Source organism: Maudiozyma barnettii (genome assembly GCF_903064755.1).
Source record: "Maudiozyma barnettii strain CLIB 1767 genome assembly, contig: KABA2_01, whole genome shotgun sequence".
Classification (NCBI taxonomy): domain Eukaryota; kingdom Fungi; phylum Ascomycota; class Saccharomycetes; order Saccharomycetales; family Saccharomycetaceae; genus Maudiozyma; species Maudiozyma barnettii.
In genome coordinates, this window is record NW_024545238.1 from 1,663,386 (window position 1) to 1,684,161 (window position 20,776).

Here is a 20,776-nt window from a genome sequence, read left to right on the forward strand (position 1 = left end):
TTTGTTGTAACTTAATATTTTCAATTTATAGATTATTTTCTAATGGTAAGACTACTGATTTGAAATTATCTGATAAACAAAAACAATTATTAGGTTTAAATAACATCAATTCCAATAACAAAGAAAAGGGCACTCAATTTAAATTTGGGAATCAATCCATTAACGAAAATATGAATAAACCACATTTAATTCAAATGAATGGGCCTGGTCAATCATTACATAAAAAAAATAATTCAAATGTAGCTGTTGATGGCACTCCAAGCACTCCATTCTTATTCAAATCTTTGAAAACACCACAAAAATTAAGACAACAACAACAACTAGAAAATATGCATTTCCAACCAATAAACAATAGTATATATAGGACTAATGCATTTGGTGATTTACGGAAAACAGCTGCGACAAACAATTATTCAAACAATAATTTTAATAATAATAATAGTAGTAGTAGTAATCCATACATTACACCAGGTTACGATTTTAAGAATAATAACAAACATTCTCTATCTATGACTAATGAGGCATATGTTGCAAGTCCAAAATACTCATATTTAATGAATTCGCCAGGACCAAATCATTTATAAAATCATAAATAATATGAATAAATAAATATATATATATATATATATTTACGATTCACCAATATTCTGGAAATAAGAATCTAACATTTTGTAAAGTTTGTTCTGACATGACATCAGCTTTAGTAGCCACAGACATTTTAATAGAACCTTTTAAACCATCTCCATTAATCATAAATTCAGGTAAGTTTTTAGCCATTTCTTTAACTATTTTAGTAGCCAAAGCATTAGCATTTCTACCATTATTAGCCAAATGACCAAAAACAGCATCTACAGTGACTGAATCTTCATGATCTCTCCAAGCGTCATAATCTGTTGACATACATATCATTTGATAAGGTAATTCACATTCACGAGCTAGTTTAGCCTCTGGGATAACACTCATATTAATAATATCACCACCTAACATTTTATACATCTTTGATTCTGCACGAGTTGAAAATTGTGGGCCTTCCATACATATAACAGTAGTGTCTTGATCATAATGCATTAAACAAGGTTCATCAGAATCAGGGTTAGTTAAAATATCTTTAAATTGATATATAAAATCTGCAAATTTAGTTGAGAATGGATTACCAAATCCAACATGGCCTACTAAACCAATTTCATTAAAATATGATGAATTTCTAATACCTTTAGTACGATCGATTAATTGTTGTGGTAATACAAAATCTCTTGGTTTAATATGTTCTTGTAATGAACCAACAGCACTAAATGATAATACTGCTTTACATTGTAATTTCTTAATAGCAGCAATATTAGCTCTAAATGGTACATGAGTTGGTGGAAATTCATGATTAATACCATGTCTAGATATGAATGCAACAACAAATTTATTATTAGTAGTATTAGAATCACCAATAAATACAGCTATTGTAATGGGAGAGGATGTAGCACCCCATGGAGTTTGTATTGGTGGTAAGACAGCAACAGGTTTAAGACAATCTAATTGGTATAGACCTGTACCACCGATGATAGCAAGATCCACAGCTTCATCGAATGTAGTCGGTAAAGCAGAGATAGTCATTGAAAAAAATATGAGTATATGATTATATTTGTTATTAAGATATGGCCGTTATTTTCTCAACTTCTTAGAATGTCGGTAAAAAGATAACCTAGGGTATATTTATCTGTTTATAATTTAAAATATGTTATCAAGTTTCATCGAGCAAATCTTTTAGTGTCAACAATAAAATACTAGGGCATCGAATGATATCAAGTCAGAATATTAAAAAAAGAAAAAACGACAACGAAAAATGAAAATTTTTGATTTCTTTTCATTATTTTCACTTCATCTTCATCGCTCGCTTAGTTTTTCCGTTTTAGAGGAGAGAAAATTCTCTTTCTCACGTTACCGTCATTCGCTATCTTTTTCCTTTTTTATAGTATTTTTTTAAATTTCAGACAATAAGCGACGCACTATGATAACATACGAGCAGGAAGTATGTATCTATTCTAATTACAATTTACTAATTACCTCCATCTATCACTTTTGGTCTCTTTTACGTAGTAAATATTGTAATACATAGGTAGATAAGTTCGACTATAATTAATGTAAGCAATTTATAAAACGGGATATTATAGAAAAAAGGAAATCATAGTGAATGAACCAGATATTTCATATTAATCAATTGTATATTGGTAATAAATATAGTAATTATTTTATATAATTAATTCAATTTCAAATATCTACTCAATGTAATTTATTGAATAGTTGTTATTTAAATTTTGGTTCAATTATCTTCTTGTCACGCTTACAAAAATTCATAGTTTCTTGAAATTCTTTCAAGTCTTAAAGGCAGAAAAAATAAGAGATATAAAGCGCTATGCAAAAAGTGCCTAACTACTCATATTAGGGTTAATAATAATTATATATCTTTCACTACATATATAGATATACATCGTAGAACACAACGATCTAGTGCCAATCCCAAATAACTCCAAAGTCACTTATATATGTGATACTCCTCTTTGGCCTCCCTCAGCTCCGTGCCACGAGTTGAACATTCGCATTCATTATTCCTTTGCGTATAGCGCGGTGGTTCTGACGATGCATTATAAGTATAACAACTCACATAATGGTTAGTGCCAAGGCTACGAATACGGACATTGTGATTGTACGCTTCTGCACAGGCCCAAGAACATTCCTGTTCTGGTGGATTCTGAGGAAATGGCTCGATAAGCTCTACATTAGAACGGCATCGACAATCTGACACCATGTATCGGTTTCTTCTGCACAAATATTCATTTCTTCGGTGGACATATTCTTCTTCTGTCACGTCTATCCCGGGTAAACGTTGTCGGTGTAGGACTTGACTCCCAACTATTCTGAACACCAGAGGTCTCTGGATGGCGCTAAGAAAGGATGAGGGGTCATAAAACCGTGGATCCTTCTTAGCTAGTAGCAGACTAGTAATGTTTGCATAAATGTTTTTTATATTTTTCTGAGAACAATTGACAAATAGCATTGGGAAATATTCCAAAGGATTTGGAACGACATAGAACTTAGCCTTATTAAACGTACCTAAATTCACAGTTTTATGCCAACCCTTTTTTAAGTCCACCTCGGTTGTGTCATAATTTAATGGAGTGAACGGGGGACCTGTCTCTACAGACCGTAATATAGGCCTAAACCCCTCAGATTCCCCTGTGAACTCTGAGATGTCGCATAACCCCTTCGGCTTCCCTTTTATCGGGGAGCTGAGAACAATGGTACTGCTCCTATCACTTCCGATGATCAGTAACATACGATCAAAATAAGGCCTGTAGAAAGGTTGTAATGCGGTGTGTACTGGTTTTACGACAAGGCTACGCCCTGGTTGAGGCACTGGACGATAGTAGCCTTTCTCCATTATTGGCTGCCCCTTTGTTATGGAATGTCCATATTCCGCCATCAGATTGAACACCAGACTATTGAATTTCGGGTTAACATAGTGGCCAAATAACGGCTTGAATTTGAAATTAGTTCCTTTTAGAATGATACTGTCGTTTCTTTGAAACGCATCCATGTTTTTATAGTAATCGGATGAGGTAATGTCGTGTTGCACTGCAGCTTAGACCACTCTAATTAGTTAAATTAGAGCAGACTGGAAAAATGGCAAATTGACAGAAGATCTATGTGTGTGTGTATATATAGTCTTACAAGATAGCTCTTAACTTCAAAGAAGGTAAAATGCTTACAGAACACGATGGGTGCGCCCCTTATCAACTATTCTGTTCCTTCCCTACAAGACGGTGACTGCGTGTAAAAAACGTAACCAACGAACATCAGGTGATGGGGTTCTGATGCTATTAAAAACGTATGTATGCTGGATAGAATATATCTGTCAAATAATAACCTTTTCTTCCGTTTGATAAAATTGATGCAGATATTGACACATGTTGGTGCGGAATTCCAAGTGCGCGATGACGTAATTCCGCAAACCGCAGTGGCGACAGAACGACGGACCATAAAGTATATGTTTATTGAATTTACTATTAAATCTTATTGAGAAGATCTCTTTATTTAATACTGTAATCTACTTTCTGTAGCAAACAGAGATTAGAACTCTGTTTTCTCTATTTTTTGTTTGTCTATTATTAGGAAAGGAACTTTGTGTATTCGAACCAATGAGAATGAATGATGGATATCGAAGTCGTAGCACTCACCGTCATTTGTTTGTTATCAATAACGAAACTTCCCCAACTTTGAACCAATAAGATTGATTCTTCCTTATCGAAGTATCAGAGCTCACCCTCATTTATTCGTTTGTTATTGTTGTTATTACCAGTAACAATAAATGAATTGTGCAGAAAATAATATTTGGAGATATTGGTGGTGCAACGCCGTGCATGCAACAATGAAAAAAAATAGCCCCGCCTGTCACTGAGCGAGAGTGGGAGAGGGGGATTTAAAGGAACTTTGTGTTTTAAAGAGAAAAAAAAAGGTATAAAAAGGTACTAAAATCGTTGTCAATTTAAATCAATTTCCATTTCGTTTTTATTACTTTTTAAAGTTTTATTCTAAGTTTACTTTGAGTTGTTATATTTTTAAAAATGAATCAAGATTGATATTGCATAAATACACTAACCATATTAAAATTAATCACTTTCTAAATCAAGAGTTAAAATGCAAAAAAAAAAAATAATAATACTACAGAAAACAGGCAAGTAACACTACTACCCAAGGTCTATCCGAACAAAAAGATATTAACTGCTTCATAGAAGGGAGTTTGTTTAGTATTTCAGGAAATTTTCCTGATATAAAGATTAATTTGGTAGAACTATTTGGTAACACATTAGTTCAAGCCAATGAAAATAAAAATCTCGTTATGATAGGTGTGTGTTATTTTTTAATGCAAAAGATAGGTAGCCATATTCAGATGTTAAATAATCATCTTTTAAAAAAAGAGAAAAAAAATCAAAATGTCGCTTATATTGCTAACTCAAAGATGAATTCTTTCCCTTGAAACACCATTTCTGAGATATTATCAAACCTTTTTCTTACGTACATATCCATTTTTGACCCACGCAGATATGCGACGTTTCGATTTTGTTTGAATTTCTCCAAGATATCATTTTTTAGCATCTGAATATGGTTACCTATCTTTTGCATTAAAAACCAATACACACCTATCATCACTAGATTTTTATTTTCATTGGCTTGAACTAATGTGTTACCAAATAGTTCTACCAAATTAATCTTTATATCAGGAACATTTCCCGAAACACTAAATAAATTCCCTTCTATGGAGCAAGCAAAATATTTTTTACCCGATAAACCTTCCTTGATAGTATATTCTTCATGCCATGTCAAAGGTACAATCCTATATAGTGTATTACTTGATGTGTTGTGACACCATCTGGAGTGAGTGGTTATGGTGTTATTATAATATTCATGTTTTTGATATTTAACAAAGATAACAAGCGGACCATTATAAGCCTCTAGAATATTTTTGAAACCTGTCGTCCAGTTTGGTGGATTCAATTGGCAAAAAATGTTCCGTAACATTATAAAAAACTTTGAATGGAGTATTAACATCAAATTCAGAAAAGTTTTTAAATATACAAATTTCAAGCAAATTACTTCACCTATAGATGGCGAGTTAATACCAAGTTTATTTGCCTGGGAATGTTCCGGTGATTTTATTATACTATGCTTAGACATATTTTTATGTCTCGATGAAATGGTCGCTACGTACAGACATATTTTTATGTCTCGATGAAATGGTCGCTATGTACAGACATCATTGATTCAAAGCTAAGTCTCTAAAAGAACCTGTCGTACTATAAATGTTAGAAGTTGAGTATAAAAATACTTTATTATCACACTGAGCAGGACTCCTTAAAGTAAAATAATCCTGACGAAGATGTCAGATACAAGCATCAGTAAAAAGTAATAACCCAAAGGATACATGAGGGATTAAAATATATATAGTTATTATGTATTAGATACTTTATAGTTTATATGGTCTTAATATAAAAGACCAGTCAGGTTATATATTAAATAATACCCTTCTAAAAGTACTTTTTGTTATTTCTAAATTTCAATATGCTATTTAAATCAGAAGAGCTCAAGAAAAATCCTTAAAATTATAAGAAAATGCGAAACTGTTACCATAGCTGATATGGACTCCCTTTCTTGACCTCTTTTCATTCTCTGTTCCAGCAAAAGCATCCTTAATTACGGTTATATAATAGCTATATGTAGTCGTGCTATGGGACTTTAAGCCAGACTGTATAATACAATAAAACTTCAAGTCTAGTTCTATATAGCTGTTATAAGCAAATGAGATAGCTTTGTCGGGGTTCTAAAATGGGTAATATCAAAAAATGTGTTTCCCTGAACGAATGTATTCAATTCTTCGAAATACTGTAAAATACGAGATTAAGACTAGAAAGTATCACACAGTTCATTACCACCTTTCGGACAAAGTAACTTAGTAATGTCAAATTAATGTTTAAGTATGTACCGCGATAAATAATTATTGTCAATAATGATTGAAACAATGTCAGCCTGTGAAATAATAGATATACAGATATTCTGTTGTTGTTTATCTGTAAAGGAAGAATGGTAGTCAGAAAGTTCTAGACAAGGTCATAAAGTAAGTCTTTTTATTATCAAGAATTTTTAAGAATACCGTATATGGACCCTTCTAGCCAAACTTTCCCACATACACGTACTTAGAAGTAATTAGAATAAGATTTGAAGTGAATGAAGCCTCGACAATATAATTCTTTAACTATATGTCTCTAGCAGAGTTGTCAGTGTAACAAACAAACTTGTCTGGTGAACATGTTAAACATTTTTTATCAGTGTAGTGAGATGGATAACAAATAGTACCATAGCGGGAGAATTGAGACCAGCAAAGTACAACAATTTATAATGACCTGTAGAACTTCCCGAGAAACCAAAGATATTCAAAATAGCAGAGTAGTTGAATAACAACTCATTCCTAATGAAGGTAATATAAGCATTATCAGTAGATGACATCATAAGAGGCAGAATCATTCACGATCATGTCATAATAAGACCCTCTAACAGGGATTCCGGATGAAGTAACAGATATAGCTGACAAGATAAAACCACGTGAATTACCAGATATACTTGGAATGTAAATAGCAGAAGCACCTAAGATTCGAACGCCGTCCACATTTGCATTGCTGTTTTCATCCTCATCATCGAAGTCAATAGCTATTGGTTCGACGGTGGTGGCTGTAGTGACAATAGGAACGGCAGTAAATGATTGAACTAGACTAGAAAATATTTGGCATTTGATGGTCCTTTATTCAGAAAGCAGTGGGGTATTGGTTTCAACCAAGGTAGCAGCTGGTGAGGAAGTTTCAGGAGAGACACTTGCACTATTAGTAACATCTTCAGCGGCAGAAACAAGTATACGATAGAAATCAACAATTTGACAATCAATACCTTTGTCAGGGTTAATAGAAGTCAAATCGAATTCGGAGTCAAATCAAAGGGAACTGCAAAGGATGACATAACAACCTTGTACTAGATGAATGACTATTTGAATGTATTCGGATATATTAGAAAGAAATATAACATTTAAAACGATGTACAATTGTACTGGTGAGAGTTTTGATCAAGAAAAACCCATATTCGAAATGACCATTTTTACTATGATATCACACATTGCAATAAGGACATACCAGACTCACAATGTAACCTACTTCAGAACGTGGATCAATCAATCTAACTCATACTTACCCAGAATGCTAACTTTGAGAAATTGGGACAGAATATTGACTGATTTGTTTGGTGTTAATGGTCAATTGTTTGCACCATTCCAAAATACGTGACAATGGTACTTCGATCTGAGACTGGTCCCTCCACTCCACTCCACCCACATCAAAAATGAAATACCACAACGTTTCCAACCCCATTTGAAATTACGGTCCAGTCTCAAACGGAATATAAGATATCGTCGATTCATTGCCTGTAACTTTACTATGGGATATCATACGTGACAACCTATGCCAAATTTGTTTACAGACCTCAACCAAAGCGTTACTCTTACTAAACCAATTATTAATAATATTACTACACTTTGTTTGTTTACTGTAGTCAAAATATTGATTGCATAACATCTGATTTAAAACTGGTGAAATATCATACTGAAAATATCAAATGCCCTAAACAGAACTCAACATCTCACATCACATTTTTCAAAAATAAGAGCAACCCAACTGATACAAATACAACACCGAAACGACTGTGTCAGGATGTGGAATAATGACTGAAATATCTGGGCTAGTTGTTCTGCTGTTATGCTGTCTTTACTAAGCGTCACACTAATATATGATGTTCTGGAATACAGAACACACCTGTCTCAATTATGTTAAATTATTTACTCTGACATACTCTACTAGGTTAACAACAACATTCTATATATTTTATTATAAATAATTATATACCTAATATATGTTAATCCTGTGATTAATCCGTATTATTGTGCAACTTCATTGAGAAATCAGATATATCTCTATGCCTAAAATATTATCTTCGCACTTTATTGACTAATAATATACTACCATCTTTACTGTATTATATTTAACTTATCAACTGAAATACATCCACATATATTACCAAAATGTCTAACAAAACGCGTATTATTCTGTTATTATGCGACATTCTCAAGAATAACAACCCAACCATACTTCTATATTTACCTTTTATAATTCTATAATATTCACCACACCTTACTTTATTATCTTAATCTTTAAAACCTGAATATATCATGATATATCCATTTGCAATTCCTGGTTAACTTGTAGAGAATCTGAGATAGAGTGTTTGCCTTTATTAGTCTCTTCAAGCTTTACTTTATTTAATTCGGATATTTTTTAATACGATAATCGATCGGTCTCTCTATATTATATATAATTTATAGAACGAATAGAATCTAACTTCGAATGTAAGTTCAGAATTCTTTGTCTTTATATATCATTTATTTTATCGAAGTTTCGTTTCTTCTTGTTACCTAAACTATTGTTACCTAGACGATTGTTGGTTAAACGATTGATAAGTAGTGAACTTATTTTCTAAACGATTATGGCCTAAACGACTATTACCTAATAAAATATTTATTTCTTATTAGGACATTTTAGATATCTTGATAGTATTCTTACTAAACATAAAATTGTAATAACTAAGTATTGCTACTTTCTACATTATAATAGTTTCAGATACAACATTATCCTGTTGTATTGGTAATCTCGGATGGTTGAAGATAAAAATATAACAGACGGTTATAATCAATTACTATTACTATGTTGTTAACTAATTAGAACTTGTTTCCAATCCTCCTCTTTTCTTATATATGAATTATAAAAGAAGTAGACGAAACATTATTTTCATAACTGGAATAATGTTCCCTTTATATACGTTGGTTTAATTACTATGGTTAAGCTGTTGAGGGGTTCGTCTATTGTTAGTTCACTGAGGGGTTTGTTGTGGGAATATTAAATAGCGATACTTATTATGGTAACAATTCATGAACAGATAGAACATACAAGTATGTTCTAGAGCAACTGTTCTAAAAGGATCATGTGGTCACTAATTATCACGTGACATGTATATTATAATATCGGAAAAACTATTAGAAGATATTTTTTCGATAACGCCGATGAGCTTCAAGAAAACTTTTCAGCGATGAGATGCCCATTGTACATTACTTCATTTATTAAAGAGATACTAGCTCCTCGAGATATGTCTGGGTATCTGTCTATATATTTATCTGACTAGCTTGTATACTATTTTACATAATAGGGACACGAATGATATTTAGATGAGTGTACTTTATAAATGTCAGCCGTTCGTAATCCAGACTAAGGGCCAATGTTATTTATACAAGTGTTCTTTATAAATGACAGAGGTACACAAAACTAATTCAATACGCGTCTACTCTCTTACCAAATCAGTTTAAACACAATATCTCCAAATATTATTTATTATTACTGTTAATAACAACAATAATAAACAAACAAATGAAAGTGAGTTCTGATACTTCGATAAGCAAGATTCAATCGTATTGGCTCAAGTTTGGGAAGTTTCGTTATTGATAACAAAAAAACAAAGAATAAAAAGTGGGAGTTTTGATCTGTGCCTGTTATATAAAGCAGCTCATAATATTAAATAAAGAGATATTCTCAATAAGATTTAATAGTAAATTCAATAAATATATATTTTGGAAAATATTGTTTCCTTATACATAATAATAATATTAATGAGAAAGTCACTATAAAAATACAAGCAATGTTGGCTCAAAGATTGCACGTATTCTCTTCTAAACTCAGTTATAGATCATCGTACTGATCAATGCACTCTTTTATTTGTTTTACTTTAAATTTTGCTTGATATTTCTGATTCATGAATTTAAAATAGATTTAGGATGACTTGGAGAAGTCTTCTTATACCCTTTGTATAATAATGTATCGGTTTAATGTATATGAGGAGTTCTCCTAACTACGTGTAAAACGACTATTCAATGTCATACAGTACGACCCGCCATTAAACGTATTTGAAAATATATTTGTATGTGTATATATTTAACCCTAATTCGATTAATTAGGTATTCTTTCCACAGCGCTTTATAGCTGTTATTTTTTTCTGCCTTTAGGCTTGTAAGAATCTCAAGAAAGTCACTATTTTGAAAAATTTAATTGAATAATAAGGATACTTTAACCCCTGATACAACAACAATATGTTATATTAAGCTAGAAAAATAAACAAAGATAGATATAAGAATAAACATTGATTGGGTTATAGAAACCATTTTTTTATTTTCAATTTGGTTATCATCATTTCAAAATATTCCTGGGTATATCACAATTTCAACACTCACACACACACATACACACACATATACATATATGAGTATATATATATCCCAAAAATAAGAATACTAATAATAATATATACAAAATAAAATATTACTTTTCACAATGTCACCTAGTTTTCATAGTAATTCATCTAGTTTGAAAAATGACCATAATCATTCAAAGCATGTGTATTTTAAGGAGTCTACTAGTGAAACTTTGAGTAATTCAAATATTACTCCCAGATTTGATAAAGCAATACATGATGAACCACCTCATTTTAAACAACAATATGAAGAGAGACCTGGAATGTACTCTACCTCACCATTAACAACAACAACGTCTGGGGTATCCAATTCAAAGATGAAAAAATCACAGAGAGGGAATATTACAACAAGCACGAATTTTCTGAAAAAGACAAAAAGTAAAGACTCTTTAAGAAGTGCTAATGATGATGTAACATCTATTGAAAGCTCTTCAAAACCACAAAGAAAAGCTCAAACACTATTAAAGAGAACAATAAGTTCTATTTCAACAAATACTTTGAATTTTGATAATGGATCAAAAGAAAATTTGATTAAATTGCATAATGATTCAGATTCAAAAAATAAAGAAAATAATACAAAAAATGACAACAGTTCTACTTCCACTGGGAAATCTTTATTTCATTCACCGAGAGGACCACTTCATAACCATCATCATCATCATCATTTGCATTCATCCAGTAATAGTGGTAGTACAGAAATTGTACCACCAAGAAAGACTTCTTTTGCTGGAGCACTATTCAAAAGATTCTCTAGTGCTGGTTCACATAATAATAACAATAACAATAGTAATAAAAACTCAACTTCTTCTACTACATCAAAATATTTAAAGACAACAACACCATCTACAACAGAAATTCCAGATGTTAATAGTCCCATGCCCTCCATTGTATCGTCAATACCATCCACTGCTATGTCATCCATACGATCACAGAGACGAGATTCCCGTAATTCAATCAATTTAGGACCGTTGACTCACCCAATTGAAAAAGTTCCAAATGCAATAAGGAATAAAGTAGCTGATGTTGTTTCTAGTATAGCTCATGAACCTGAGACTATGAAACAGGAAATATCGCATAGTACGCTATTTAATGCTGAGCAGGGGAAAGAACCAACATCAAAACAACACAGTACAAACTCGCAGTTTGCTACTACACAATATTCGGGATCGGAAGTCCAGTTATCAACGAACGTTTCAAAACATAAACCATCATCTGTTAATACACAAGCTTCTTCTTTGTCGTCTCAAAGAAGATCATCTGTCATGAGTGGTATCTCCCCTTCAACAACAAATATTAAATCATGGGCATCACAAAAGGAGTGTGCAACTCCAAGGGATATTTTTATACCGAAGGAATTAAGAATGTCAAAATTAGCCACAACAAAGAAAGAAGAACCAATACAAAACATACCAAAAGAATATATTCATAATGACAGTAGTTCTAGCGATAGTAGTTCTAATAAAGCAGCATTATTCCCCTTGGATACAAATTTAGCAGATTTAACGGACATTACAAAGACTGTACAACCAAACCAAGGAGATCATACCTTCAATGGGCATGATATTAACGATTATATTCCTAAAGAACCAGAATTATCTGCATATAGTAGTGATAACATTAAGGAATTAAAAAAATCTGCAAGTGGGACAAGTACAGATATTTCAGATACAAATTTTAGACCTTTTGGTAAAAAATCACATTCGTTAGCTGATATTCAACGTTGGGCAACAAATTCGTCTGCAAGTTTATCTCCATTTGCCTCGCATAAAAATACGAATGAATGGGTAGCTCCAGAAAGTTGGGATGTCGAATCTGATTTGGAGAAGGCAAGAGCTAAGAAGAAGGCCAAAGCTAGAGCTAGAAGAAGAAAATTGAAAGAAAAGAAGAAACAAATGGCAGATGATTTATTGACTTTCAAAGTAAATAGTAATAGACGTAACGAAAAACAGAGTAGTCAGATAGATTCTGCACTAGAGGAGTCAGTAGCAGAAACAACGAATGAATCATCTAACGCATTAGAAAGAACCAAATATATGCAAAATGAATATGAATTTTCCGAAACGTCATCTTCAAACGATTCCATTACCGATATAAGTGCGGATACTCATTCGTATACAAGTTCTTCTGAAGAAGATGAGGATTTTTACGATATCCAAACTGATCGACGTCATCGTTATCAAACCCCTCAGAAAACCAATACAGATTTAAATGGAAGGGCTTTTTCCTCTATTAATTTGTTATCATTAAACAAACAGGATTTTCCAACTACCACGAAAAATGTCGATGATGAAAAATCCGATAAGGTTGAATATGAATTGGAACGTTATTATAAAGATTTCAGTGATTTAGATCCAAAAAGACATTATGCGATCCGTGTCTTTAATACTGATGATACATTCACAACTTTATCATGTACCCCAAGTACTACCGTAGAAGAAATGATCCCAACCTTAAAGAAGAAGTTTAATATATCTGTTCCAACAAATTATCAAATATCTTTGAAGGTTGGTAAATTGTCTAAGATTTTAAGGCCATTATCAAAACCGATTTTAGTAGAGAGAAAATTGTTATTGTTAAATGGTTACAGGAAGTCAGATCCGTTGCATATTATCGGTGTCGAGGATTTAAGTTTCGTGTTTAAATTCTTGTTCCATCCTGTCACAGCATCACACTTTACTCCAGAACAAGAAAAGAGACTATTAAGAAGTGATTTTGTCCATGTGGATTTAAGAAATATGAATTTAACTACTCCTCCTATTATATTTTATCAACATACTTCTGAGATCGAGAGTTTAGATGTATCTAATAATGCCAACATATTTCTGCCCTTAGAGTTTATTGAGAGTGCCATTAAATTATTAAGTTTAAGGATAGTCAATGTACGTGCTTCAAAGTTCCCTACAAATATTACTGAAGCTTATAAATTAGTGTCTTTGGAGCTGCAAAGAAATTTTATTAAGAAGGTACCGAACTCTATATCGAGACTAGGCAACTTGACAATTTTAAATCTTCAGTGTAATGAATTAGATAAATTACCGCAAGGTTTTTCCCAATTAAAAAACCTGCAACTATTAGATCTTTCTTCCAATAGATTCAGTAGATATCCATCGGTAATTAATAACTGTACTAATCTGTTACAAATTGACTTGTCTTACAACAAAATTCAAGTATTGCCTGAAAGCATTAATCAATTAGTCAAAGTAGCCAAAATAAATATTTCCCATAATAAACTAAACAGAATAGGTGATATATCTGGTATGAAAAACTTAAGAACATTGAATCTAAGATTTAATAGAATTACTTCAATAAATACGAATGCTGCCAACTTGCAAAACTTGTATATAACCAATAATAGAATTTCAAAATTTGAAGATGTCGTACCAAAATTGAGAGCTTTGGAAATCCAAGAGAATCCAATTACAATTATAGCGTTCAAAAAATTTTACCCTGTTAATATGACATCTTTGTCCTTGAATAATGCTCAATTAGCTAGTTTACCAGGTAAACTATTTACAAGTTTATCAAGATTAGAAAAGTTAGAATTGAACGAAAATAACTTAACGAGGCTACCATCGGAAATCGGAATGTTAGAGAAATTGGTTTACTTATCTGTATCACGAAATAAACTTGAAAGTTTACCACCTGAATTTTGCAACTTAAGGAACTTAAGATCACTTGACTTACATTCTAATAATATTAGAGATGTTTTTTCCTGTATGGAAAATATTGAATTAACTACTTTAAATATATCTTCAAATATGTTTGGTGCTGGAGACATTAATCCTGATTTTTCGCACGCTATGTTGAGTAGTTCGAAATTAACAAAAAGCTTGATGTTTTTCATTGCTGCTGATAATCAATTTAATGATGACATGTGGTCTTTATTCAATTGTTTTGTTAATCTGAAACTTCTAAATTTATCTTATAATAATTTATCAGACGTTTCTAATTTAAAGCTGGAAAATCTAACCGAATTATACTTATCAGGTAACGGTTTACGTACTTTACCTAGTGACACTGTTATGAAATGGAAACAATTAAAGACTTTGATGTTAAATGGTAATCAATTATTATCTCTTCCTTCCGAATTATCGCTCTTAAAGCATTTAAACACACTTGATGTTGGTTCTAATCAACTTAAGTATAACATCTCTAATTTCCATTACGATTGGAATTGGAGAGACAACAAGGAATTAAAGTACCTAAACTTTTCTGGTAATAAGAGATTCGAGATTAGATCCTTCTACAACTCTGAATTGAGTGTCGATATGTCAGATTTGACTATATTGCCCCAGTTGAAAGAGTTGGGGTTGATGGACGTAACTATCAATACGAGTAGAGTTCCAGATGAAACAAGTAACTTCCGTTTAAGAACTACTGCATCTACCATTAACGGTATGAAATATGGTGTGGCAGATACATTAGGTCAACGGGATTATGTTTCCTCTAAGGATGTAACTTTTGAAAGATTTAGAGGTAATGACGACGAATGTCTATTGTGTTTACATGATATTAAAAACCAAAATGCAGATTACGGACACAATATTTCCAGAATCGTGAGAGATATTTATGATAAAATCTTAATCCGCCAACTTGAAAAATATGGTGATAAAGAAGATAATGATATCAGGAAAGCACTTCGTTTTAGTTTCTTGCAACTGAATAAAGAGATTAATGGTATGTTATCTTCTGTTGATAGTGGTACTAATGTTGAGAATTTAACTTCAGCAGATCTTCTAAGTGGGGCATGTTGTACGGTTATATACATTAAAGGAACGAGATTGTTTTCAGCCAACATAGGTGATTGTATGGCAGTGCTCTCTAAGAACAATGGTGATTTCCAGCAATTGACTAAGTTACATATCCCTTCAAAAAGAGAAGAATACGAAAGGATTAGAATATCAGGAGGATACGTCAACAATGGAAAATTGGATGGTGTTGTAGATGTGTCTAGGGCAGTCGGTTTCTTCGATTTGTTACCCCACATACATGCTTCTCCAGATATTTCCGTTGTTAGCTTAACTAAAGCAGATGAAATGTTGATTGTTGCTACACATAACTTGTGGGATTTTATGAGTTATGAGGTTGCATGTGATATTGCAAGAGAAAATATTCCTAATCCAATGTTGGCTGCGGAAGAAATGAAGGATCATGCAATTGCTTATGGTTGTTCAGAAAATATCACTATTTTATGTCTGGCGCTGTCAGACAGCACTGAACAGCAAAATCAATTCACACTTAATAAAAATTCTTTGATGACGAGAAGAACTACATTGGAAGATACTACTTTGAGAAGATTGCAACCTGAGATTGCCCCACCTACTGGTAATCTCGCCGTAGTTTTCACTGATATTAAAAGTTCTACCTTTTTGTGGGAAATGTTCCCTGATGCTATGAGAACTGCCATCAAAACACACAACGATGTTATGCGTAGACAGTTACGAATATTTGGTGGTTATGAAGTGAAGACAGAAGGTGATGCGTTCATGGTTACATTCCCAACTCCAACAAGCGCATTGGTATGGTGTTTAAGTGTTCAATTAAAATTATTAGATGCTCAATGGCCTGAAGAAATTACTTCTATACAAGAGGGTGGTTTGTTAAAAGATGAAAATGGTGTTAAAATATACCAGGGTCTTTCTGTCCGTATGGGTATCCATTGGGGTGCGCCAGTATTGGAACTAGACTTGGTTACCCAAAGAATGGATTATTTAGGTCCGGTAGTTAACAAAGCTTCGAGAGTCTCTGGTATTGCTGATGGTGGTCAGATTACTTTAAGTAGTGACTTTGTTTCAGAATTTAACAAGATTATGAAATATCATGAAAATGTGAAATCTGGTAAGAAATCGTTAGTTAGTGCCTATGGTGAAGAAATTATCGGTGAAGTCTTGGAGAAAGAAATCACAATTTTGGAAAACATCGGTTGGGAATTCTTTGATCTTGGAGAGAAGAAATTAAAGGGTTTAGAAGCTAAAGAATTCATCACTATTGTTTATCCGAAGATTTTAGCTTCGAGACATGAATTTGTAACTGAGGATGATGAATTTAAAACTATAGATCAAGATTTGTTGTTTAGGTTAAGAGCCGCATCGAATAAATTAGAAAGTATTTTATCGGTGGTAAGTGGTGGTCATTCTGAAAATGATAGTAAACAACACCAAAATTCTAATTTTATAATGTTAGATCACAAATCTCAAGATTCTATTATGAGTACCATAAATGAAAAAGATATTGCATCATTTTTTGATCATTTAATAACAAGAATTGAAGCCGTCGTTGCAGTTTTACAGTTGCGTCAAAAAGTATCGAATGGATTGACTATACATGGTAGTAATGAAAGAAACTCTCCATCTATGAGTGTATTTGAACTTGTTGATAAATTATTAGCCGCTCACGATGCTATGGTGAATTCAAGATCTGGAAATAAATAGAGATGCATACGTATATATATATAATGTACACCTTTGATAATGGAAATTATTTATTAATGTTTTTATTTACTTATTTCTGTTTCCAACGTTAAGTATATAGAATTATTCAGATTAATTAAAATCACAGTCATATATTTAAGTGTGAATATTCTTTTTTCTATTGTTGCGCCTCTATATCTCTCATCTCTATTGGTTTATTATTATTCACATTTTCAGAACTATTACTGTGGTTGTTATTATTGGTGTGTGCTCTATCGATGTCGTCAGTTGTTAAAGTATCAACCATACCTTCAAAAAATGTATCTCTTAATTCTCTCCATCTAGTGGTATATGTACCTAAGAATATTAATATTAAGGATGAAAAAATTTGTAATATAAACCATGGTAAAGAAGGAAAATGACCAGAATATATCCAAACTACTATTAAATTTATAGCATGTATAGTAATTGCGAAATCCCATGCTAATTTACTTCTCCCCACAATTACTGTTAAGAATATAACACATATCAGAGAATCTAATAACCATAATAAACAAAGCGTTAAACCGTATCCATTTGTGAATTCGATATATTTTGAAGTAAATAACCAATTCTTCATCTCTATATGTTGACCTGATAATTTTGCCCAACAAAAGAACAATACTGATGCAGTTGTATAATAAAATAGTTGTAATAATACAATTTGTAAAGTAATCTTACTAGGGGAAAATGAATCCTGCTTGAAGATCACAGAAGGTTTCAATTCATTGGGAATTCTCATATATCTCCTAAACGAAACCATTTCTGAATTGATCTTTATGTAATAATCTGGTACGTTTTTAAAGTATTAATATCTTTTTTAAAAGAGAGCTCACAATTACTCAATGCAAAACTTCAAAACACACCAAACAAACTTGTAAATGGTTAACTTCAATTGCAACTTGGTTCTTTCAATCTCGATTATTTTTATCGTCTACGAGATATTATTTGAGAGAAACGAGTTCTACTAATTGCTTTTACAGAGGTCGAGATGGTTGGTTTAACTAACGTTAGCAGAATATTTCTTTAAGAATCACAAGAACAGCCGAAGAAGGACATCGCGTTCCACGGCACACGGTCTAAGAGTATTGGCCTCGGTTTATTTCGTCAATGAAATTTACGGAGTAATAAAGTAACTAATTCCACTTTAGCTTAATTAAGGATGGTAATGATATTGCTAGAACACCTGATTTAAAGGGTATCTCTAATTAATACAGTAGGTTAGTTGACATTTGTAGTTATATTTATTTGGATAAACAACAAAATATTCTAGAATTATGTCGTTCGGAGCCAAGAAGTTTAGATCGAGGAGACAACAGTTGGCTTATGAAGCCTCATTTGCTGGGAAATACCAGAAACGCCTGAAGAAGAATCCGTTTCTCTATTTTGGATTGCCTTTCTGTGGGATGATAGTATTAGGTTCATATTGGTTAGCAGGTTTCACACAGGTAAAAATTGATCGTGATGATAGAAGAGTACAAGAGATGAACGAAACTGATATTATTAATGTCAAGAAGAATCAAAGAAAATTCGATATAAAGGACGAGTATTATAAATTGCAGGGTTTGTCAGAAGAGGAATGGGAACCTGTTAGGGTGAAGAGATTAAAGGATGAATCTGAGAATGTTTGGTAATTTCCCATTGACAATCATAAACAAACAAAATACGTGCATATATGGCATGTACAGTACAAGTGGAACCAAGGTTTTTGAAATCTGCTCAGTATCAAAGTAATAAAAAATGGGGGGCATTACTATGACTACTCTTGTCTGAGAGAGTCTAGTTAATATTACTTCAAATAGATAGCCTCTCCCCACGGTTGTTGTTTTTATATTGGGAAAAAAGCATGAATTACTTTATTTTAAGTGGCAACAATTATACAGATGATTAGATGTATCAATAAAGACTACACATGTGTAGATCTTGTTGAAATCATGTTTCCTTGTTTGTCTTCATAATTTATCTCTTCTCCCAATAGCCTTGTACATATAAGTAACGAAATTAAGCCATTTGTATAGAAAATATTAGAAATGCATTCATCACATTTAGCTTAAGTATATACAATTAATAATGACGAGAAATACAAAAGTCAATCAGTAACTATCAGGGTTTCCAAAAACATCCCTTAATGGAAGTCATATACCTATACTATTTCAGCTAGTCAGTCATTAATAAAATTTAAAGGTTGATTGATGGTGAAAACGAATAACGAACGATGAGGCGACAGTCAAACACGCGAAATACGTTGTACGAACATAATCCAGAGGTAAAATAAATCATTCATTTTGAACCCTTTAAAACATCTCTTCGTATAACGATTACTATTTTAAGTACTCAGTTTTATTTATTTTCTCAGTAGTCAAAAGTTTGGTTTCGATTGAATAATATAGATACTGCCCACAAGGAAACAGGAACAAAAAAAATAAAGATATCTATATATACATATACATATTACCATGGTAAAAAGTCTGTCTAGTCAGAGGTTGCTACTCCCATTGGCAGTCTTCTTTTATACACTATTTCTAGTGGTTCTACCATTCCAAAATGGCTCTAGATCATCTCATGTTCTAGCTAGAAGTGACGATGCTGAAAACTACGGTACTGTCATCGGTATCGATTTAGGTACTACTTACTCCTGTGTTGCCGTTATGAAGAACGGTAAGACTGAAATTTTGGCTAATGAACAAGGTAACAGAACACTCCATCCTACGTAGCATTTACTGATGATGAAAGATTGATTGGTGATGCTGCTAAGAACCAAGTTGCTGCTAACCCTGAAAACACTATCTTCGACATCAAGAGATTGATCGGCCTAAAATTCAATGACAGATCTGTTCAAAAGGACATCAAGCACTTGCCATTTGATGTTGTTAACAAAAGTGGTAAGCCAGTTGTTCAAGTGACCGTTAAAGGTGAAGAGAAACAATTTAGCCCAGAAGAAATCTCTGGTATGATTCTAGGTAAGATGAAGCAAATTGCTGAAGATTACTTAGGTACTAAAGTCACTCACGCTGTTGTTACAGTTCCAGCTTATTTCAATGATGCCCAAAGACAAGCCACGAAGGATGCCGGTACTATTGCTGGTTTAAACGTTCTAAGAATCGTTAATGAACCAACTGCTGCTGCCATTGCTTACGGTCTAGATAAATCTGAGAAGGAACACCAAATCATCGTTTACGATTTAGGTGGTGGTACTTTCGATGTCTCTTTACTATCTATTGAAAACGGTGTCTTTGAAGTTCAAGCCACATCTGGTGATACTCATTTGGGTGGTGAAGATTTCGATTACAAAATTGTTCGTCAATTGATTAAAACTTTCTAGAAGAAGCATGGTATCGATGTCTCTGACAATAAGAAGGCTCTAGCTAAGTTAAAGAGAGAAGCTGAAA

The 20,776-nt window shown here is 32.6% G+C and overlaps 6 protein-coding genes across 6 annotated transcripts; 2 read left to right on the plus strand and 4 right to left on the minus strand.

Annotated features, from left to right (window-relative positions):
* Window positions 1-636: 636 nt before the first annotated feature.
* Window positions 637-1,605, minus strand: MEU1 (S-methyl-5-thioadenosine phosphorylase; the record flags this gene model as incomplete). The annotated part of the gene is made up of 1 exon (XM_041548632.1): window positions 637-1,605. The coding sequence occupies one exon, from the start codon at window positions 1,603-1,605 to the stop codon at window positions 637-639; it is 969 nt and encodes a 322-aa protein (XP_041404566.1).
* A 919-nt stretch (window positions 1,606-2,524) lies between these two features.
* KABA2_01S15752 (uncharacterized protein) lies at window positions 2,525-3,586 on the minus strand (the record flags this gene model as incomplete). Its single annotated transcript, XM_041548633.1, has 1 exon — window positions 2,525-3,586. One exon carries the CDS (start codon window positions 3,584-3,586, stop codon window positions 2,525-2,527), a length of 1,062 nt encoding a protein of 353 aa, XP_041404567.1.
* Window positions 3,587-4,989: 1,403 nt separating this feature from the next.
* KABA2_01S15774 (uncharacterized protein) lies at window positions 4,990-5,724 on the minus strand (the record flags this gene model as incomplete). Its single annotated transcript, XM_041548634.1, has 1 exon — window positions 4,990-5,724. One exon carries the CDS (start codon window positions 5,722-5,724, stop codon window positions 4,990-4,992), a length of 735 nt encoding a protein of 244 aa, XP_041404568.1.
* A 5,294-nt stretch (window positions 5,725-11,018) lies between these two features.
* CYR1 (adenylate cyclase) lies at window positions 11,019-17,369 on the plus strand (the record flags this gene model as incomplete). Its single annotated transcript, XM_041548635.1, has 1 exon — window positions 11,019-17,369. One exon carries the CDS (start codon window positions 11,019-11,021, stop codon window positions 17,367-17,369), a length of 6,351 nt encoding a protein of 2,116 aa, XP_041404569.1.
* Window positions 17,370-17,526: 157 nt separating this feature from the next.
* On the minus strand, window positions 17,527-18,150 carry SYS1 (Sys1p; the record flags this gene model as incomplete). Its single annotated transcript, XM_041548636.1, has 1 exon — window positions 17,527-18,150. The coding sequence occupies one exon, from the start codon at window positions 18,148-18,150 to the stop codon at window positions 17,527-17,529; it is 624 nt and encodes a 207-aa protein (XP_041404570.1).
* A 514-nt stretch (window positions 18,151-18,664) lies between these two features.
* COX16 (Cox16p) lies at window positions 18,665-19,021 on the plus strand (the record flags this gene model as incomplete). The annotated part of the gene is made up of 1 exon (XM_041548637.1): window positions 18,665-19,021. The coding sequence occupies one exon, from the start codon at window positions 18,665-18,667 to the stop codon at window positions 19,019-19,021; it is 357 nt and encodes a 118-aa protein (XP_041404571.1).
* Between the last annotated feature and the right edge of the window lie 1,755 nt (window positions 19,022-20,776).